The 23744-nt window shown below is 38.2% G+C and overlaps 1 protein-coding gene across 1 annotated transcript in view; it reads right to left on the bottom strand.

Annotated features, from left to right (window-relative positions):
- LOC110378508 (protein diaphanous) overlaps positions 1 to 23744 on the bottom strand; it is a 53082-nt gene that overhangs the window by 12572 nt on the left and 16766 nt on the right. Inside the window, exons 4-17 of the mRNA XM_064042768.1 lie at positions 10293 to 10475; positions 9515 to 9616; positions 8800 to 8996; positions 7869 to 8034; positions 6706 to 6846; positions 6057 to 6165; positions 5412 to 5520; positions 4634 to 4762; positions 4049 to 4179; positions 3288 to 3466; positions 2666 to 2720; positions 2069 to 2107; positions 1471 to 1509; positions 56 to 213 (exon numbers count right to left, since the gene is read on the bottom strand). Of these exons, the coding sequence (XP_063898838.1) occupies positions 56 to 213; positions 1471 to 1509; positions 2069 to 2107; positions 2666 to 2720; positions 3288 to 3466; positions 4049 to 4179; positions 4634 to 4762; positions 5412 to 5520; positions 6057 to 6165; positions 6706 to 6846; positions 7869 to 8034; positions 8800 to 8996; positions 9515 to 9616; positions 10293 to 10475 (1737 nt within the window). The remainder of the gene's footprint in view (positions 1 to 55; positions 214 to 1470; positions 1510 to 2068; positions 2108 to 2665; positions 2721 to 3287; positions 3467 to 4048; positions 4180 to 4633; positions 4763 to 5411; positions 5521 to 6056; positions 6166 to 6705; positions 6847 to 7868; positions 8035 to 8799; positions 8997 to 9514; positions 9617 to 10292; positions 10476 to 23744) is intronic.

Genomic DNA, 23744 nt, shown 5'->3' with positions numbered 1-23744 from the left:
CATCCTCACAAACATACCTCCTCAACACTCCTCAAATTAATCAACTATTTCTCACCATCCTCGGCATCATAAGCCCACCGGGCGGCGGCGGCGGCCTGGGCCCACCCATCATAGGCGGCGGTGGAGGCCCCATACCCGGCATCGGAGGCGGCGGCGGCCCGCGAGGCCCGCCCGGCATCGGCGGCGGGGGAGGCGGTGGTGGACCTCCACCTGCTGTGGGTTACATTACACATTATCTTTAACAAACTATGCATCATTTGTGAATTGTACCATTTAACTATAACTATAACCAGCCGTGCACTTGCCTACAACGCAAATCGGCGATTTGTTATAGTTAAATAGTTAAGGCAGAAACACATTTACGTGTCGTGTCGTGAGGCGCCAGAAGCTATCGGTATCATACATTTTATATAGTTGGAGATATATTTATCTGTCGTGTCGCGTCGCAACACCAGTATTTAAATGCATGAAACCGATCGATCGATCGCTTCTGGCGCGTCATGTCACGACACGACACGTTAGTGTGTTTCCGCCTTTACCTATAGTAAATATTCTACTTGCTATTCTACTCGAATTGTTTTGCAATGATCCCAACACCATTCTATAGGTACCATGAAATATGAATTTCTAGATCACAACACCATGACCATATAAGCTTTTAAATATCGCTACATGTAATGTTGCTACCTAAATAAAAAAATATTTTAATGGTAGGTTATATTTAAAACAATATAAAAATCCACTTAATCAATCAATCTATTTATATGAAACTACATTATTTTGGACAAACGTAACATACATAGAAACACAGGCTTTTTCTTTTCATTGACAGTAGAATTGCCACGTTTCCGATATTTCAAAAAATTGCCTGAGAATATACATACAAACAGTTTAACGGGTGACAGTAAAAGTTAGCACAAAACTTGATGATTGTGAAATGTGAGGAAGTGATAAGTGCTGTTCCCTGCATTTTTTAATTGATTCTTAAAGCCCGTTCGCACACAGTTCGTTAAAAATACGTAAGCGTGAATTTTACGCACGACGTTGGCGTATTTTTAACGTTCTGTATTTCTTTTATCGAGTGCGAGATAAAAATACGCCGCGTTATAATAAAATGTGCGTGTAAATAGCACTGAATTGTATTTATACATATAACATAGTCAAAGTATTTATTATTTGTAAAACATAGGTAAAGATGTGTATTTTTAACGCGTGTAAAAATTACGCCCGTGCGAATGGACTCTTTGTCTTTCTTTAATGATCAAATACTGGCGTCCAATTAATCACATAAAAAAGTCAAATTGATTACAACACAGGCTAATTTTGTATTCCCATCAGATTAAATACCAAATTTCGATTATTTTCATCCCGTCAATTTACCTTAACAATAGCTGTACCGAAGCATGATAACAACTCATAAATACACAGATAAAGCATGTCTAGAAGGTGCAAGTGAGATACAGAACGTACCTGAGGGCATGGGCGGCGGCGGAGGTGCGCCCGTGCCACCTAGAAACAGTACCGCATCCAGTGTTATTGGATATTCATGCGTGGTAGATGTGAAGAGAGGTGTTATTTGAACGAGGAAAGAACATGCATTTTTGCGACGAATTTAAGTATAAACGTTACTATTGTTGAAATTATATTTTATTGAATTATATGTATATTTTTCTGAGCTAGGAGCAAAAAATATGCGGTCGACAAAAAACTACGACACGCGAATATTTCATGGATAAAATTTTTGAACTAAATGCAGAGAAAATCGTGGACCGCTACTAGGCTACTATGATATATTGTGAATTATGTCAATCGATTTTGACTTTTCTAAACTGCAAATTTTTATTTTTTGTACAATACCTAACAGTTTATAACCCATTAGCCGTTTAAAGTAACACATGCAAAATACATGCACCCTAACGTCTTGATTTTTAATCAAAAATACTTAAAAGTACTACCGACAAATTTCATATCTGCACATTTACAAGTGTTATCGAGTTTTTACCTTTCTCGATTTATAAAAGTTAATTTAATTACTAGTTTAATTATAAGAAATACATAGGTAACAAACCTGACATCGGCATTGGCGGCGGCGGCGGCGGGCCGGCCCCTACGGACCACACCAGAAAGACAGAGTTATAGTACATGCCGAGAGTGCATCACAGATAGAGAAGTGGGGGAAAAGTGATGTGTTTGGGCTAATATCTGTTTTGTGACTATCTGTTTTCGAAAAGGAAATGGAGAAGTAATAATTTAGTCCAATCACAATAAATAATTGATAGATTTAAAATCGTTTAGAATGTTTTATCGACATTTGTTCAAGATGTAACTGTTTTCAGACTGATTTAACAAAATAATACGCATTATAATGCGTAAAGATTTGTATGTTTTGTAACGAATAAAATCAATACCTACCGGAGCGAATAAATTACTTTTATTCACTAAGGAAATGCCAATTTACCTCTGCATAAAGGCTCTATTTTATCTGACTATCGTAAAAAATGCAAATAAAAAATTCTCATTTTAACCATCAAAAGAGATTTTTATCGCAATACAGATATTACCCAAAAGTAAAAAGTGATTATTGGTGATTTGTGTTAACATTCAATGTATTAATTAATAAGTATATATGTGTATATAAAACAATAAATATATAGTATATACTGACCTCCAGGCATGGGTGGTGGGGGCGGAGGCGCCGGGCCTCCGGGACTGCCTATCACCTGAAAATAGTGATTTCTTATTGTAAAATATGTTTTAACATTAATATATTATCCCTACTAGGATTATAAAGCTGAAGAGTTTGGTTGAATATGCTAAGTTCAGGAAATACTGGGCTGATTTGAAAAATTCTTACATCACTGAAAAAATACACATAGCCCATTTATCGAAGAAGGCTTTTTATTCGGTTTCGAAGTGTAGTTCCCTCGGAACGCACAATGGAACTAGTAAGTTAAAAAATATTGTAAGGTCTCGATATCTGATTTTAATAATGTAAAAAAAAGTAAAAATATAAATCTTCAGTTTTATCAACTCATTAATGTAATTCAGACCATACTGCGTAAGCAATAGCGATCATGTTCCACGCGTAATATTATGATGTAATAATAAAAATGTATTGACACTTTTTAACTCGATTTCGACCCATTTTATTCTCAGTAATATGAGCGTAAATATGTTCTTATGTACCTTTATTTCAGCTATTTAAAAATACTTTTTTATTTCCTTACTGGAGACCATCATGTAAGTTGTATAAATTAACCTTTTCAACTCAATTTGCACCTAATTACCTTAGCAATAGCAGCGATATTCCCATGAGTTAAGCCGGCCGGCCCCACAGCTTGTCCGGCCTTCAGCCTCTCCTCTAAGTGCGCAGCTCGGGCTTCGGCCTCCTGTCGGGCTGCGATGGCGGCTTCGAGCTTAGTGCGTAACTCTTCGACTTTCTTCTCTTCTTCCGCTCGGGATTTTTCTGTGGAATAGATGTGTGATGTTGGTTAAATGTTGGAATAATTGGTGTGTTGGAAGATTATTGGCCCCAACTTGATCTCGTACATGAAAACATGTACAATTTTTAAATATGTGTTAGAATAATACCGTCATTACTAAAAGCGTAAGAAATGAATAGACGAGAGCAACTTTCATTTAGTTGGTATTTATAAAATATGCTCCATAAAGCTTATTATTATTTATTTATTTTTTTATTTAGCCTGTGTTGTCCCACTACTGGGCAAAGGGACCAAGTCCCACGCCTATACATAAGTTTTATTATTTAGGTACGTTTTTGTTTTTTAAATTTATGTACACAGTTGTAATGAAGAATATATAAAGTACTAAAACTCCACATACTTATAAAGCCACTATGGGAGAGCCAGCATTTTTTTTTATAGTTATTTATTAAAAAATGATGTATTAATTGCAAGAATATATGTACATATAAGACTGGTAACTGACATATAATTTCTTAACATCTAAGGATTTCATTTATTCGGCAATTCCGCCATGAAAAATAACTTCAACTCTACTAAGTATATATAAAACCTGTAAAACTCACCAATAAGTCCATCAATAAGCGGCTGCACGTCTATATTGAATCTCTGCGTGGCTCTGAAGTCGGGGTCGTAGCCGTTCTTGTGTAGAACTATCTGCGTTATACATTCTTCCACTAGCTTGTAGTATGCTGGCCTGAAAATATACATACGTAGTAAATTAGTTAAAATACAATTTCTTTGTACATATATATAAAATTGGTGGTCAATGTTTAGCACTCTAAGGAAAGTCGTGGTGGTCTAGTATCAAGTATGAGTGTGTGGTTTCGATTACAGTTCAGGCAAGTACCAATGCAACTTTTCAAAGTTTGTATGTACTTTCTAAGAATATCTTGGACACCAATGACTGTGTTTCGGAGGGCAAGATAAACTGTAGGTTCCGGCTGTCATCTTTGACAGTCTTTATGGGTTGTATGAAGACAGAAAGTCTAACAACTCGTCTTACCAAGGAGTTTCCCTGGGTACCTGGGTTGAGGAGGTTAGAAACGCAAAGGCTTCATATATCACATTGGTACTCAGCTGCATCAAACTGGAAGCCGGCCCCAACTTAGTAGACACAATGCTAAGCAAATTATCACGTATTTCCTCACCTAATAAGCTCATCATCTCTGATGAACAACAAATGCTGTAATATAGACAGTAGGTAAGGTTCCGCCGGAGTATCCATCACTAGATTCTTGACCAGTTCGAAGCATTCATTCACATCGTTGAAATCCACTCTGAAACACGACAAAATTATAGTTAAAAGCTTTTACTATTAATATTAAACTCTTTTTATTTAGTCCAGGATGGATACGTATTTGTTTTTATTGGCAGTTTTTTTTTTTTGGGATAACTTTCGTTGGGTTTATGCTCTAGATAGAATATTTTGAACGGTCGTTAGTGAAATTTGGGTACAGAACCTTATAAAGGCTAATGATGCTGAACTAGAATATGTAATTTCTCTTCTCTGTTTGAAGGGTCCTGGGTCTTGAATTGGGTTACTAACGACTGTTCCCAGGACTCTGTTAAACTGTTGTTTTGCTTTATAGGGATAGGAATTTGACATAACTTTTATGGGGTTAATTTTAAAATTTTTAATCAATAGATAGTATATTACGATCGGTCCTGAGCGAACCTCATAAAGGCTGATAATGATAATGATGTTTATGATGCTCCCTGTAAAGCACTGGTGCTCAGCTGCATCCAGTTAGACTGGAAGCCGACCCCAACATAGTTGGGAAACAGTCTGATGATAAGTATGTGATTTCTTTCTCTATTTAAGAAGAGGGCTGTCCCTGCTCATCCTCCGAGCCTTTTTCCCAATTATGTTGGGGTCGGCTTCCAGTCAGCTGTAGATCATGCTGCTGATGATGATGCTGTAGCTACCTGACGTCGTCGAACTTGGCGAGGAACTCGTCCTGGTCGGCGGCGGCGTGCGTGTCGAACACCGTCATCTGGATCTGCCGAGCTCCTTCAGCGCCCGCGCGGAGCTCGTCTGAACACAAATTATATATTATGAAATTATTTATTTGAAAAAAACATTGCTGTAAATAACTACTGTTTTTTTTTTTGTACAACCCTGTAGGTAAATATAATATTTTGTAGGTAGGGAACGGCTCTGATAAAAACTAGTCTAACTGACAAAAATAAATTATGCAGAAGAAACAGACAAAAGTCATTTCATATAACAGGCACAAATTAAATATTTGAAAATTACGTCAAATCTCTGAATAGAAAACGCGTAACAAACTCCATATTTTTTTTCCCAATATCATTAACATACATAAATCACATAACAAAGTTCTTGTCAAATAACTTTGCTGCTCTGAAACTTAACGCCTCGCGCATGAGTATGTAGGTATGTATTAATCATGAGTACGTTTTGACTATCGTGAAGTCACTATTAGCCATCTTCAGAGCCGCAAAGTTATTTGCAATACAGCATGTTTGCTTTTGAAGAATTTAATTGTCTCATACATAGATAATGGACAAACTAACTATTATAAACCTGCAAAGTAAAATGACCCTTACCTATCAAATCATAAAGTCCAGTCCTCATGAACTCGCTGCGCAGATGTAGCCTGAACTCCAATTCCTCTGGCTCTGTGATTATCGCGTTCATAAGTTGCATACAGCCTGTCTGTAAATAGATAATATTGTACCTTATTGCTATGGAAATAGAGTATATTTTAGGCCTAGCATTGAGATTTACGTATCTAGTAAGTAGTAAGCCTAAGCCCTGATCTAAACAGATTGCTTGGTGGGTCTATATCAAGTCAGATAAGTTTTAAAAGAACACATTGGTTCATGTGTTCAGTTAAAAACTTGACTAAATATAACCTAAACACCCACTGAGGAATATTGAGGTAATTTTTTCATCTGGCGCCCATCTAATGTTCTTACCTATATCCAGCTCGTATGAGGCTTATGTCAAAAAAACTACCATGAGTAAGCCTCATTTTTATGGGAATTGAAAAATAAACTAATTTAACCATACACGGTCTTTAGCAAAATCTATAATAACTATGAGAACAATACTCATGTGTCTTATCAATGGCTTTTTTTTTCCTGATAATAATATTTTTATATCTGGATACGATTTTATTTACATCATTAATTATACTTCTATAAATCCTGAAATAAAAGTTACAATATTACTAGTAATATAGGAGGTACATACCTTCAAACTCTCAGGTGTCTTCGTCTCCAAACCCTCAATGATGGGGAGCAGCCGAGGTTTCCTGCTCGACTCGCCGGCCATCGTGATGGCTTCGAGTACCTTCTCATGACCGTTGGGGATCAGACATATTGCTGCTAGCACCTGGAAGAATAGATTATAAGTTTTTAATATAATATAAAACACATGTAAAAACACAGTTTTTTTTTTAAAAGTATGTTTTTTTACTTCGTCATGCACAAACGGGTAGACGAATTCTGAAAGCCAAATCATCAGTCAAATAAACCTTTACAAGCAAGCAAGCAATTAAACACGTTAAAGTTCCTAAGAATAAAAAAATAAGTTTGATGAATAATGTTGACACATGAAAAATATTTTTTATCTGGATTAAAGTTTAATTCACAGCGTTTTTTGTCGTGCGCTACAAATTCCGAACGGTAAAACTTTGTCGCTCGATTTTAAATGACATCTTTTTCGCCGGGAGTTGTCAATTGATCCGAGCAGCAGTTTCGTCCGGAAAAATCGAGCGTAAAATCCGCTTATGTGAAAGCGCTGTTACGTATCTTATTATGTGAACTTCTGAACTTCCTTATCAAACTATGTATGTTGCGTTGTGGGAGTTCTTGATCAGTATCTTGACGACATCTATGGGTCCCGGCTCGGTGGGTGTTCAGTCCCGCTGAGCGGCACCTGATGCACAGTAACACTGCTTACCTTGGCGGCCTCGAGTGCACAGTGCGGCTTCCTGGCGTCGAGACTCCTGGCCAGCACCGGCAGAGCTTCCCGGCACTCGAACATGGTGCGGATGCCGACTGTGTTGTTGAGGATTGCTGAGAGGCATCTGATGCACAGTAACACTGCTTACCTTGGCGGCCTCGAGTGCACAGTGCGGCTTCCTGGCGTCGAGACTCCTGGCCAGCACCGGCAGAGCTTCCGGCACTCGAACATGGTGCGGATGCCGACTGTGTTGTTGAGGATTGCTGAGAGGCATCTGATGCACAGTAACACTGCTTACCTTGGCGGCCTCGAGTGCACAGTGCGGCTTCCTGGCGTCGAGACTCCTGGCCAGCACCGGCAGAGCTTCCCGGCACTCGAACATGGTGCGGATGCCGACTGTGTTGTTGAGGATTGCTGAGAGGCATCTGATGCACAGTAACACTGCTTACCTTGGCGGCCTCGAGTGCACAGTGCGGCTTCCTGGCGTCGAGACTCCTGGCCAGCACCGGCAGAGCTTCCCGGCACTCGAACATGGTGCGGATGCCGACTGTGTTGTTGAGGATTGCTGAGAGGCATCTGATGCACTCGTATTGCACTCTGTCGTAGCGGGAGTCACTGGAAATGTTAAATAATCACATAAGCCAACTGATAATTATTAATATGTAAGAGTTTTTAAGTAAGCAAGAGTAAAAGAGAGACAAAAATACTCGTTTGTCTCTTTCACGCTAAGAACTACTAGATAATAAGTACCCCTATTTGGCAGTCAGGTAAAAAGGCTACTTTTTATCCATGTGCGGGTAATAATTCCGTATAATGACTTACCGATAAAATCCACTTCCACTAGAAGCATGAAATGACAGTTCATTCAATTATTTAATAAATTTCATTGGCGATGCTTATTAAAAGTTCAGCAATAAGAACAACCGATGAGCAAATTCCAGTAACTAGAAGCATATGCATTTCAACCAACGATCGTACACGGGTTTGCGTCATGATAAGAAGGTCCCCAAAAATAGTGTTTCTTTGGTCCGTAGTTAAAATTTGCGAAAAATATTATTGGCATGCATTTTTATTTAAAAAAAATGGGTTCATGACGTCACGTCTATGTAAAAATGTACCTAAAAGTGACGTAACACAAAATTCAATTGTGCTGTATCTCCGTAATTATTTGTTTGTGACAGAAAAGAAAAAATACGTGTCCTTTATTTAAGAGTTATCTAAAAGACCGACTTATTACTTTTTTCATTCGCTAATTTAGGCTTCTCCTTTATTTATGCTCAACCCTTCTCCGTGTGAGAGGAGGCGTGAGCCCAGCAGTGGGACAGTAAAAAGGCTGTAACAGTAATTCAGGTTAAGAAAAAAAACCACCAAAATACTTACTTCGTATAACACTGGTTAAGCGTAGTAAGCAGGCTCTCAATGCCTTTAGTGCCAAACTCCTCGATCCAGGACAGCGGGTTGTTGGTCAGCGATATCCTCAGATTCTCTAAGCATCCGTGGAGTTTGCCAACTGAGAGCTCCGGCTGGTTGAGGTACGTAACATAGTCTGATGGCTTCTCGAACTTGGAGCGGCCTTCCTGGAAATAATTTTTCAAGTTAAACTTTCATGATCAAAAATAAAAGAATTGAGAAACTCCTATTTTAGAAGTCAGATAAAAGGCCACGGGAATTTTGACAAGTAGTCTTACTAAGGGGTATCAGATTGCCTTGGTAACTAACTGGGTTGGGGAGGTCACATAGGTATTCGCTCCATGTAGCATACTGGTACTCAGCTGCATCTGGTTAGACTGGAAGTAGATCCCAACGTTGTTTAGCAAAACGGTAGCCATATGATGATGAAACTGTAGAGAGTTTAGCGAGGATCCTTTCTGTAAAATCCTTTCGATCTCAAAATTAATTTCATAAAGAAATTTCAGGATTCCCTTCTCTGACTTCTTTCTTCTGATTTTTGTTCAACAAAATTATCTTCAAAAGTTACTTTATGAAGTGGTGACACCCATTTCGCCGACGAAACGCTGAGGGAAGGATCAATTACGGAACACAATCCAAGGACCAGAAATTATTTATTTTCAAAATAACTACATCAGAAACTAACCTGCGTATTAACAAATTTATAGGCAACCAGCATCTTCTTCTTCTGATCGCGAGGGTACTTTCTTAACGGCTCCTTCTTCTCTTCATTGAGATTCATATCCGCCTGTAATGAAAATATATTACATATTAGCGATTTGCAAATGTTATTACTCTACAGAGTATAGTATGCATGGGAGCATTTACCACGTCTATTTATATAGAAACTTTTGCAATCTTCTAAAGAAGAAAGAAAGAAAGAAGCCCGGAGTCTGGAAGATGCTGATTGATACTCCCGTGCATCGGAGAGCACTTTAACGTCGGTTCTGCTTGTGATGTCTCTCCGGTGGTGTCGGATTGTCGTCCCATCGAGCGCAGAGAGTGAAGGAATAGTGAGTGCACCTGTGTCCAAATGTGCGTGCACTTGAACATACAACTCGTGATAGAACTGCAGGTGTCTGAACTGAAACGCATTCGATCTGCCCTCTCCCCCCCCGCACCTTTCTTGATACACCAAGTAAGGCATGCAACTACTCCCCGAGTACTAGGGCAGCATAACTTACAAGAGCACTCCAATTGCCGAGTCGACGCTACTGCTCACCATGTACCAGGACAGCATAAAATACAAGAAGACCTTTGGGACGCTGGTCCCGTGTGTAGTGGAACATACACTCACCAGCATCAAACTGCCTGTATACCAAGTGTCGACGCTACTGCTCACCATGTACCAGGACAGCATAAAACACATGAAGACCTATAGGACGCTGGTGAAACCAGTAACTGCGGGGGGAACATATACTGACCAGCATTTCCTCAAACCGCCGATGCAGCTGAGCGTCATCTAAGGCATCTATCTTGCTGGTGTACTCCGCGGCGGCCGAGGGCTCGTCATCCTCAGCCCTCGGCTCCGTCCCTCGAGGTACCGTGTCGTAGCCTCGCTCGATCTGCCCCCCACCCTTTTTCGGCCTCCCGAACCATGTGTCCAGCTGTAACAAGGGATTAGGAGTCTTATTAATTGAGGCATAAAGTTCATATTAGAAATCTACACTAATATTACTATTTCTGTTTGACATGAAGAGGATCCGAAGCTACTTAACCGATTTGAAAACTTCTTTCACTGTTGGAAAGCTAAATTATCTGCGAGTAACAAAGGCCATATTTCATATAGGTACGTGCAGTAGTTCCTACGGGACAGGAGAGAAACCGCGGGGAAACGGCTAGTTTCCTTTGAAAAGTAAAAATACATAGTACCTAAACAGTTGTTTTAAAAAAGAACTGACATTCATGTCATCAGTGATCTAGGGCCTGAGAGAGAGTTGTAATATGTCACTAAGTACAGCAACAAATTCGTCATTCTATTATGAACAATTAATGTAAATATTGAAAGACTTAAGCCATAATCAAGTCTTGCCACTAATTGTGAACTAGGCAAAGATGCCTTTGAATCCCATATAAATATTTGAACAATTTAGGATCCCCGTAACAAAAATTGTCGAGGGCATATAAGTTTAAAAAATATCACCACACTTTAAACTTAACAATAAAAAAAAACTCAATAACGAAAAAAAAAACATGCAAACGCACACACAAGCACACACAAAATCAAAAAAAACCAATACCAACACTGATAAAACCATCCGAAATAAAAGATAAACAATTAGAAAAACCTTGGGTAAGCATTTTCGCAACGGTCGGTCATACTGACAGAGAATCGGTCACTAGTATAATCGATTAGGTACAATTCGGTTTGTACACAATAAAGAATCGATTGACGCCCTTACAAGTCATACAATGGGACAATACGCAATGATCGTTCAAAGTGTAGACTGAACACTTTTAATCGGCCGATAGTTTGGGCTCATAAATAAAGATGAATAGTACGCATCATCATCTCCCGAGCCTTTCCGAACTACACTCGGCGTCACAAAAATCGCACCTCTTCAATAATAAGTTTAAAGCATATCCCGCCAGCAATGAATACATTAAACCCAATTAATATTAGTATCAATTGAAAGCGTGTTTAATGACCTTTAATTTAACAACAGTTAGAATTCCTAAACATAACAGATCTCATTAGCACGTAACGTTAAAAAAATGTTGTCAAAATACGCATTACAACGGCAACTAATTGAACCTCCCTACAAGGGTATAAAACGAGCGATCCAGGTTAAATGTGGGTCATTCGCTATTCAGCCTTTGAAGTGAACACACGTGATGAGTTAAAGCAAGAAAAATACAACAGAAGATGGATACTACTGCAGCTGAAGCCGCTCAAGTCATTGCACTACTGCAATCAGGGATGCGGCAGTGTGATGTTGCTCGGCAGCTGAACTTGAGTCGTTTTGCCTTTCTACGAGTGTTCCAACGCGTCCAAGAGACTGGTGGCTATATCCGAAGACGTGGATCTGGAAGACAACGGTGCACATCCGAAAGAGACGATCGCTTCATTGTTACGACGTCTTTACGTAATCGGTTCTCCAATGCTGTTGAGCTGCAACAACAACTGCGATCAGCTCGCAGAACTTCTGTAAGCGTCTCCACGATTAGAAGAAGGCTGCAGGAGAAGAAAATTGGAGCTCATAGGGCTGCCACAGGGCCAAAATTGACTGCACAGCATTGGAGAGACCGGTTGCAATTTGCCCGTGACCATGTGGATTGGACAATAGATCAATGGAGGGCTGTGCTCTTCTCGTATGAGACAAGGGTGTGTCTTTTCTGCAACGACAGGCGTTGAAGAGTGTATAGGAGGCAAGAGGAACGATTCGCGCAAGCCTGTATTCAAGAGACAATGGAATATGGGGGTGGCTCGTGTATGTTCTGGAGCGGCAAATCAATTGACGGCAAAACGAACCTTGTGTGTGTTTCTCGGACTGGAAGTGCTCGCGGGCAAGGGTCGCTGACTGCTGCTCGGTACGTAACAGAGATCTTAGAGGAGCAGGTTGTCCCTTATGCGGGTTTTGTTGGCAGTGGGTTCACGTTAATGCACGATAACGCCCGCTGTCACACCGCTTTAATTGTAAGAGACTACCTCCATGAAGTTGGAATCCCTGTTATGCGCTGGCCGGCGCGAATTCCAGACCTGAACCCTATTGAGCATCTTTGGGATGAACTGAAACGGCGAGTACGGGCACGTGATTCTGCCCCTACCACTCTTCAAGACCTCCAAGATGCCGTGGTTGCAGAATGGGACAACATTTCGCAAGAGACTGTTGTCACGTTAATCAGGTCCATGAGAGTACGCATGGAAGCAGAAATCATGGCCAGGGGGGGTAACACTAGGTTTTAAGTTGTTTTAAAGGACTTTGTTGTAATTTTTACTGATAAAATAAAATTTTCCTTTTTTAATGATTTGCATTAGCTCGCGTTTTTTATATCCATGTAAACAAATAACCACATCCATTGATTTATTCTGAAACTTAAATAAATTGCCTTTCCAATGATACCTCATAATCATATGTCTACCATTGATTAATAGGGTTAAAATGACTTTGAAGGGAATTTATAAAGAGGTGCGATTTTTGTGACGCCGAGTGTATGTTGGGGTCGGCTTCCAGTCTAAGTGGATGCAGCTGAGTACTGATGTTTTACAAAGAGCGATTGCCTGTCTGACCTCCTCAGCCCAGTTACGCGGGCAACCCAATATTCCTTGGTAAGACTGATTGTCAGACTTACTGGCTTCTGACAATCCGTGACGAAGATGTTCATTGACAACCGGGACATACGTTGAACGTGCTCTCAGAAACACGGTTATTGGTGTCCAAGATATACTTAGAAAGTACATACAAACTTTGAAAAGTTGCATTGGTACCTTTTTTAACGACGTCAAAAATCATCAAATGACCCCTCTGACCTGGAATCGAACCCACACTCACACTTGGTTCTCACCTACTAGGCCACCACACCACGACTTTTTCTCATATATCAGTATGAAGATAAATGGTAGTACGCACATTACAAAGATCAGATATTTAGCCGGTATCAGACCGACTGAAAACTTAGACTGGAATCAAGATTATCTAAAAAGAATTTTGCCAGCCATCGTGTCAACTATCGGCCGACTATTTAGTGTTCAGTGTGCGGCTATTTTTATTGTAATGGCGATGCGCTATTACTTAATTTTATTAATAGTATGCTCTATGGTCTGTTTATGGAATATGTCGGACAATGTGTTGTCTGAAATTTTAATTAAACTGACTTAAGTGTAAGTTGATTGATAAGCAAATATTTCCAATATTTTATTTCATATTTAAATACACCTACCAAGTCTACGTTTACATACTAAAACCAGAAATACCTAATTCTAATAGCATTTAAAAAAACTCCCACTAATCTCTTCCCAATTTGATTTTCATACGTTATATTCTCATGTGTTTCAAGAAATACATTAGGCGAATAAAAATATATTTGAATATCGCAGAAACATACTAGGAAGATTTGAGGACTTGAAATCACAAACTATTTTTTATAATAAATTCGAAAACCTGTGAAAAAATTACTTGTCACCAACATTTGAATCCGACTTCAATTCTGCGCGTCATCATCAAAAACGAAAATCTACAATATTTTCGTCACCTGAAAAATTTTCATCAGAGACATATACACCGCGACTTTTTAGTCGTCTTACAAAGGTGGTCCACTGAATGTATCCGACATAAAATACCACTAGACATGATTATTAATTTTATAGCATTAATTAAGATAATAGGTGCAAAGAAAAATAAATAATACATTAGAAATAAGAAACATCCTGTTTATAATGTTTACGTATCAAACGGTAGAAAGTAGTACCTTCCCAGCGCTCGAGTCGAGTGATCGTTCCATCTCCATTTTTTACGAGACAAAATATCGTAAGCCAATCTAGCACAGTCCACGTGGACTGTCATCCAATGAGATTCATTCCACGAGCGGCACGACGGCACCGCCAAAGACGACGACGGCACTTTTCAAAGAGTCCACGTGGACTTTGATAAATGCCGCCTTTTACTTAAAAATAGGTTTTAAAGGTCATTCTGTGGCTCAGTTGCCGTCCGAACACCGCAAGTGGAAGTGTGCGCGCACTGCCGGTAATCAAGTGTTGTTCGCGATCGCTACGAGTGAATAGGGTATACGTCTTGCATGATGAGTGATAGGAACCGTCGCTACTCGAATATCGAGTACCTACAAATGGTACGCGTGCACGCAATAGCTGGTGACAATTTAAGGGAAGCAAGAAGATTGTACGCTGCGCCTAACAATCTAATAATGTTACGGAACCGAGGAGTGATCAACCCGCACGAAATAAAAATAATAATATTGGAACAGGCGCGGCGCGTGTGACTGTTGTGCGCCCTGAGCCGCGTGGGGCTACCGGTAACCCAGCGAGCGGTAGGCATTTATCGCGCGCAAGTACAGTGACAGAGGCCTGATAATAGGTACGTCATTGTCAACTTACATCACTTTGTTTTGGTTTTATTACGAAAAATGTTTCTGACGGTCCTAAGCCCGTAAAAGTATGAAGGAAGAATTGGAATTAAGTGTTACAAGTTAAGTAAGAGTGCAAGTTTACAAACTGCTGCATAATGAGAACATTAAGATTGCAATAGTAAGAAACTTATTTTGCGCTAGGGTGAATGAACTTTATGATAAAGACGCCGCGCCGCGCCGCGCCGCGCCGCTCCATTGATACAAGACTCGGGCCGCGCTCACTACAGGGTGTTTTTATAATCTATGTCATGCGTCATAATAATGAATTTATTTTTATTTTTGAATTATTCAAATGTCATAAATATATATATTTTCTTAATGAACGTGTTCTAGTCATTGGATACATGAAGTGGGCTGCCGTTGTAAGACGACTAAAATGTCACGGTGTATAAACCGCATTTATTCAAAGTGTGATTCAGCGAATATATCAGTAAGTATATAAATAAACAATGAACTTATATACACACGTTGGCGGGTACAAGGTCGTTATAAACCGATTGCAAAGAGGTGTGATGTCATTATTTTGTCATCACATTGGTTTGCATTGAGAATAGGATTCACCTTATGTATTTGACACTCCTTTGGTAAATTATTCGAGATATTCTGGAGAGAACCGTGGGCGAATATTTACGTAAAAACAGTGATTTTGAAAAGTCATCAACATATTAGCTATCGTCACCTGTAGATCATCATCATCTGCGTAACCGACTATGTAAGGGTCTACTTGTGCAGCTGAGAGCCAGTGTTCTTCATGGAGCGACTGCCTCTCTGACCTTCTCAACCCAGGTAACCCAGTGCGGTATCGTATAGTATTAGTAAGACTGGTTGTCAGTGATTCTGGCTTCGGGTGACAGAAGCCAGAATGCAACGGATGTGCCCTGAAACTTGCTCGCGGGAGGACCTTATGAGCGCATCCGGCCGTGCTCTCGCTGTGGCGGCATATTGGGCTGACAAAGTGTAGTCTCACTATAAGACATGTCATCGACACGAAAGAAGAAGAAGTGATTCTGGCTACCCGTAACGACTGCCAAACACATACAAATGACAGCCGGGACCCAGAACTTAACGTGCCTTCCGCAACACCCAGAAACTATACAACCTTTATAATAAATTCCGGGCATCTACTATAGTTCCACACACTAGCCACTATAAACAAAACTCTTCTACAACATTCCTGAAGATTCCTCAGTTAAACTTACCGAAAAGCCTCCAATATATTCCCCCATGCTTTTTATAGTGTCCATGTTCAACACTTATTTACACCATTTCACTATTATATAATCACTATTTTGGGGCACTGCTATTGGCTATCTAGGAGTATAAGAAATAATTATTATCATACCGTGCTTGGCCTTAATAAAACGAATAGAACATATTTTTCTACTATTTACTTGAAGTTCTATGCATCTGCTAATATTATATACATCTATATTAGCTAATATTATAAGGAGCAACCATTTGTTTGTTTGTACTTTAAAGGCTCCGAAAGTACTCAACCGAAAGCTACACTCTTCCAGAGTACCTACTAACATAGGCTATATTTTATCTCAGTACGGGCAGTAGTCCTCAGGGGATGCGGATGAAACCGCGGGAAAACTGCTAGTCTAAGATAAAGAGCATTTACAATCCAGCTATTTTAGAAATTTTAAGCGACTCTTCCAAAAACTGCGCAGGAGTGTGTTTATTAGCGCTAACTTCGGAGCAGAAAAGTTATTTGACAATAACTACAGTATTCCTGAAATTGGACTTATCAGTTTTAAATACAAAATCATTCTTAACACCTACAACTACACCACTTTAAAATGAAGTTTTTCTTCAAAATGACTTAAGTTATGGTCGGTAAATAAAGTACATATAGCCTGTCTATGTAAATTGCATTATGAGCTCATCTTATTTGCATCATCTTGTGGTGCATTATATTCAACGAAAAGGTAGACAATGAAAACTAAATATATCTATTATAGGCACTAATATTATAAAGCTGAAGAGTTTGTTTGTTTGAACACCCTTAACTGAGGAACTACTAGAGCGATTTGAAAAATTAATTCAATGTTAGATAGCCCGTTTACCGAGTAACGCTTTAGACTACTTTATTTCCGGATACACTGAGTAGTTCAAACGGGACGCGGGTGAAATCGAGGTACACAGCTAGTACCCTATTTGTAGATTTGCTTACAAAGGTAGGAATTTCAGATTACTTGTATGAAAATCATCAAAATTCTATCTCATCATCACCATCATCATCCTGCCTTATCCCAATTTTATTTCTGGTCGGCGCATCAACTTTTCTCTTCTATGTGCCGTCATCTCACAAGTAACATTCTTTCTAGTCAATTCAATCAAAATTCTATCTCTAATGTAAGCAAATCTCCATCTAGATAGGTCACCGAAATCCTCATTAAACCCTTTTCAAATAACCAAAAGCACTAGCACGGTACAATAACAAAAACACCATAAAATTCAAAAAAATATCCCGCCTACAATTTTGCACTAAAAAACACTACAATAAAAAATGCACCTTAAATCACTTGACCCTTAGATCGAAATTTGCAAAACAGGCAAATACACTATTAGCACTACCGATCAACGCGGGGTACATTTTAATACTGAAAACTAAAGCTATGAGAAATTACCACCGAGTGTTTTTATTTAGTACTTATGTATTTAAATATGTGGCGTCATTGTGCATAAAATCAGCTGTGACATTGTGGGATAATTATAATATGTACATAATCTTTGAGTGCGACGTATGTTTGTCTGTCATGGTTTGGCAAGATTAGCTAAGATAAGCTAACTTAAAGGAAAGGAATGTCATATTTTTTGGGCTACTTGAGATAGAGCAAAAATAGAAATCGTAAAAAAAAACAGTTGAGAGGGTTCAAATCCAACGTTGTTAAAAATAAACGTAAATGTTAATAATTTTAGGCCCACGCTAGTAAACTGACAAAATAAACGTCAGTTTCTTAAAAAAAAACTGTTTAATTTTCACATAATTTTGCAAGACTTATTTTAAGAAGAACCGAGGTTATCCATAAGTGTAAATAATACAAAACACTTTCTAACCAATAATTCTGACACCAGTCTAACCAAGGGATATCGGGTTGCCCGAGTAACTGGGTTGAGGAGGTCAGATAGGCAGTCGCTTCTTGTAAAGCACTGGTACTCAGCTGAATCCGGTTAGACTGGAAGCAGACCCCAACATGATTGGGAAAAAGGCTCGGAGGATACAAAAAAACTTCTTCAGCCAAATCATCTCTAAAACTTAGATATTCCAAAAATCCTCATCTTTGTTTTGTAAACTTATTTCACGGACAATATATAAACAATGTGATCATTGTCATATTTACATATTTATTTAAAGTAGATGACCACTTGACATCTGTCCAAGTACTTAAGGCCTTTTGCACACGCACGATTTTACGCCGAAAAAAACTGCAAACACACTTATCATCAACAGTAAAAATACCCATTCTACTCTATTCTTCTATTTCTTTTTTTTGTCACATTGCTGTTGCATAGGCCTCTTCTCATACGGAGAAGGAACACCAGAGAAGGTACCAGTTTCTTCACGATTGTTTTCCTTCTCCCTTAATCTATGGTGTCCAAATAGGACCTTTGCAAAGTATTGAGATTTTACTCCTGGAATGTCATCTATCACTTTTTCAAATAAGTAAAAGTCATGTTCAATAACATATCTATAAAACACGCGTTCAAAATCGCGCGTGTGTCACAAACCTTAGACTTTATTTTTGTGGTTGACAAAATACATATTAGGTGGACTATTTTTGTTGGTGTTTTCTACGAAAGTCTGATGTCTCTCTTACCCTTGATTTCTGAATAGGTCCGTTTCAAAAAGCGTGACAAAGGACTTCTTTCACCTGCCCTGTTCCCAATTTTATTTGGGGTCGGCGCAATATGACATATGTCATACTGATACTCACTCCCTTCCTATTCATGTCATCTTTCAGGCAATCCATCCATCTATTCTTAGGCAGGTCTTCCTCTGACAAAGAACCTTGTGACTAAATCTCCATTTGTGCATTATTATAATAAGATTTAATTATTAATAAAGCTTTTTCAAGAGGTTTCACCCGCCTCCCGTGAGAACTAATTTATATATGCCAGGCAAAAAGTAACCTAGTCTTCCTATATAAACGGGCTATCTAACACTGAAAAGTCTATTTTGATATGATTGATAAGTAACAACAAAAATAACTACATTGCCAATTGACAAAGTTATTTCTGTCACCTTCATTTGTATACTATACTTCGGAAGTCATTGGCACCGAGTTATGGCTCTTTAATGGCCTCTAATGGATTCTATATGAGTCAAATGTACCATTACAAAGAACATTACCAATATCTGATATTTGTAATTTATTTTAGTGCACTTTCTTTGAGTGTCTTGGACACCATTGCCTTAGGAACTTATCGGGAACAAATGCATTTCTGGGATCAAGTTCAATCGTCCAATGATCCTTCTAACCGAATTATAAGCCCCATCTACTGCTCTAAGGAGATCAGCCAGCTGCGCAGGACATATTATAGTGCACGCACATTTGCTTGGACACAGGTGCACTCACTATTCCTTCACTCTCTGCGCGCGATGGGACGACAATCCGACACCAGCGGAGACAGATCACAAGCAGGACCGACATGTATTAGTATAAACGTCTATATTTCTTAAAAGAACTGTTAAGAAAGTTCATCATAATCTTCCTGCTCTTATCCCAATTTTATTCGTGGTCGGCGCAGCATGTTTTCTCCTTCCATACTCTTCTATCTGCCGTCATCTCACAAGCAACACTCTTTGCACATTTGCCCTACGCCATCAAATCACTCTTTCACTCTAAGGTTGGCTGTAAGAGAACCCAACACTGGGTTAAGCTCGCCGGCCGTTGTACATAATCTCTCTGTTTTCACTGTGTCAAATGTATTTATATGGGCAAAAAAGAATAATGATTTCTATTTGAACTCGAAAATTCATACTAAGCAATTGTTTTAGGGAAACTGACGTTTTTGTCGGTGGAACTTTTCTTTTAAAGACGTCAAAATCATCAAATGACCCCTCCCGCTGCGGGTTAACAGCGGTGAGGGAGTGTCAGACTCTTACTGACTAAAAACCGTCGTGTTCCGTCGTAGGCCTTTTATGTACCAGGGCCGCAGTAACTCTTTCGAACAATCCCGCAGCCCCTTATCCTATGCTTTCTCCTTCCATACTCTTCTATCTGCCGTCATCACACAAGCAACATTCTTTCTCCTTGAACTAGAGAATTCATACTAAACAGTTGTTTTAAGGAAACTGACGTTTTTGCCGACGAGTTTTTGATTAGACCTTGATCAGGTATGATTCAAACAAAACGTCATAATGACATCATTACTGACTTTCCTGGCTTCGAGCCAAGCATAAGAGGCGTAGATATTCAAACGTAGTACGAAGGTAATAAAATGTACGTGTTTAACGAAATGTGTTTATTTGCTGATTAACCAAATTAACTTCTGTGTATATTTTTGTTTGGAGTATATTGAGTTTGAGCTGCATTCATAAGTATTACAAAATATCTTTTGGGATTTTACAATATACGATTTTTTCGTAATCAGAAAATCTGCTAAAGAGACTTTGAAGCTCGTTTGGAACACTACCTACAAATACAGTTCTCGTCAATTAGCTTTGCCGCTGTGAAGTCAGCCATTTCTCGCGTAGGTTGAAAGTAGCGGAAAACCGTCACTAAATATAATGGACCACTACCAACATTCTAAATATTAATAACGCCATATTAAGACAAAGTAGCTTTTGCCGTAATTTTCACTCACATCCTAAGGGAACTACTACTCTTATGAAATGTAGCCTATAGGTAAGCCTTCCTCGATAAATGGGCTATCAATAACACCGAAATATTTTTTCAAACAGACTCAACAGCTTAAAAATATTCGTATCTAATATTTCACCAGACCTAACCTAACCACGTAATAACAGACAATACGTCAGTTGCACAAAGGTCCATTAAAATTAAAGCTTCATTAAATCTATTGCTATCAATTATTATCTTGTTGACAAAGAAAGAGACAGCCATAGATTTAAAGAAGCTTTATCTTTAATGTACCTTTGTACAACTGACGAAAGTTAATAAATAATGACGTCACAAAAACCCGTTACCGTATCCCGAACCGTCCAATTAGAATCGGGATCGCGACCGATATTTTTGAATTAAGAACGTACACTGCAAGATGATTCATGTATGCGTTGGCGCCAGTGAAGCTGGGAGTATTTATAGTGCGGATCTCGGAATTATACCAAAAAATGATTTTAATTTTGAAGTGTAATAAAATAGTACAAATTATCCGAAATTTATATGAAGCAAGCGTGGTGATTAACGCTCATTCCATCTTTTTTATGAGAAGAAGCGTATAACCAACAATGGGGCAGTAAAATTATAATGAAGATTTGATGAATAAATATAGCACAATAATTACTGACGAATGATAAAATAGGTGCTGTAATTCAGCTGAATTTAAGTGGAAACGGACAACAGCATAATTAGCAGACTATCATTTTTGGAGCTCTTTCCTACGTCAAAATCTTAATTTTATCAATCGAAGATGTAATATTTACAAACAAGTAAACCACATACTATAACAACACGTTAATTTGGAAACTAACCACATATTTCAAACAATATATCATGTTAGAATGATCTCATTTCATCCTAAAACTATAAGTGACGTCATTACGTACTTATGCGGTATTTGTGACTAGGAATCATTTATCTAAATTGGCAATACGTAAGCCAATATTCGCAAAAAGATTGGTCACTGTTTAGCGAAAAAAAATCTCTCGTCATCTGTGAATATGATTGATATAAATTGTTGTTCGTTCCCCGAATTGATGCCGTAAGACCTGAAACATCCGTATTTTAGATCTTGAAGTATTAACCATAAATATAATTACAAATTGACACAAAATAATGAAGAAGATTTATGAATATTTAAATTAAAAATTGGCCCAAAATAATGAAGAAATTAAAATAATTCACATTTATTTATTTGCGAAAACAAACAGCAGTACCTACCTATACTATAAAGTGTGAAGTAGTGTAGTGCAGTTTAATAAAAACATTTATAATGTTTAACTTTGCGAAAGAGAAAAATCTGTAAATAGGTGCCTAATTTCAAAAGCGTATCTAAAGTTCATCACAATTAGCTTATTTTTCACAGTCATCATCATCATCCCCATCCTCCGAGCCTTTTTCCCAACTATGTTGGGGTCGGCTTCCAGGTTAACCGAATGTAGCTCAGTACCAGTGCTTTTTCACAATAAAATCATGAAAATAAATTGTGACGTAATTTGATGAATATTTCCGAAAAATCCGAGTTTCGCAAAAGTCGACTTACCCGACTATAGATACGGCCTCTCTAATGAACAGCGAGGGGCAACTTAATTACTCAGTTTAATCAAGCATGACATAACCTAGCGAATTTCCTATGGGTCAGCGACTGGAATATACCATAGTATGAGACGTATTATGGTAAATTATAATGAGTTATCCATGTGTATCTTTTATTTGTCGTTTTCGACAATACATACATGTAGTGACAGCAAAATTTTTGCCTTTTCAGGTTATAACTGTTTTATCACAATAATATTATAGAGGAGAGATGTTGAATGAATGACGTAAAAACTACTGAAATTAGGATTTCGATTGAAACTTAGCAATAAATTAGCCTAATAATCACAATAACACAAAGGCTAAATATACTATTTATCAGAGGCCGAGAACTAGTTCCTTTAGGAATCGGAAGAAAACTCTGACATCTAACATTGAGGAAAACTAAAAAAACTAGTGGCCAGTTACTGCAATAATTACTCCATATGCAAATTATAATATGCTTATGTATGTAATGCTTATTAATTTATATTACAAGGAAGATAATTTCGGCTGTGGCACAACTGCTAATTTCAATATACAGGTCAACATCTCCCGCGGATTTTATAATTACATACTACAGTTTTGTTTACATAACAAAAACGCGACCACATGCGGGCTTTAGCCATTTTGAGTACGTTATATACTAGCTTCTGTCAGTGGTTTCACCCGCGGACTGTGAGAACTACTTTTCCTATTCGGATAGAAAAAACACCGTAGGTATAGCCTTCCTCGATAAACGGGTTATCTAACATTGAAAACAACAGTATATTATAGGTACTATAAATGAAATTCTATCTTCAGAATTATTCTTCTATATTCTTCTGCCCATCAGGGTCCACAATTGTGACAACCATTTTATATTCTTAATTACCTATGTACATAATTGAATTATTCTAATGTACCTACATCATACCACAATAATTCTAATGTACACAATAATCCTTATGTACCTACATTATGGAATGCACTAGTTAAGTAAACATTATTAATTAATATGAAAGATTTATTAAAAACTGTCCATGTTATGTTCTTGAGATTAGCGAGTATAAACCAACTCTTCAGATTTATAATATTAGTATAGATAAATATCTTTTAAATCAGTTACTTGATACTTTGACGACTTGTAAAACATGATATTGCGACATCATTATACTGACTAACGATTTATTAATTTGAAATTAATTACAAACGAACTTATTTTGCAGCTGATTGACAATTAATTGGTGTTTTGGCCTAAAACCAATTCTAGCTTACGAAAAAAATACATCAACTTCGGTGCAATTGTACCAAGCTAAAATAATAATTTGTGTCTTAACTTAAAATAATACGAACACTTCTTAGTTCCTTTAATTAATGAAATAAAGA

Source organism: Helicoverpa armigera, chromosome 29 (genome assembly GCF_030705265.1).
Source record: "Helicoverpa armigera isolate CAAS_96S chromosome 29, ASM3070526v1, whole genome shotgun sequence".
In the NCBI taxonomy this organism is placed as follows: Eukaryota; Metazoa; Arthropoda; class Insecta; order Lepidoptera; family Noctuidae; genus Helicoverpa; species Helicoverpa armigera.
This window is presented reverse-complemented; position numbering and strand designations above follow the sequence as displayed.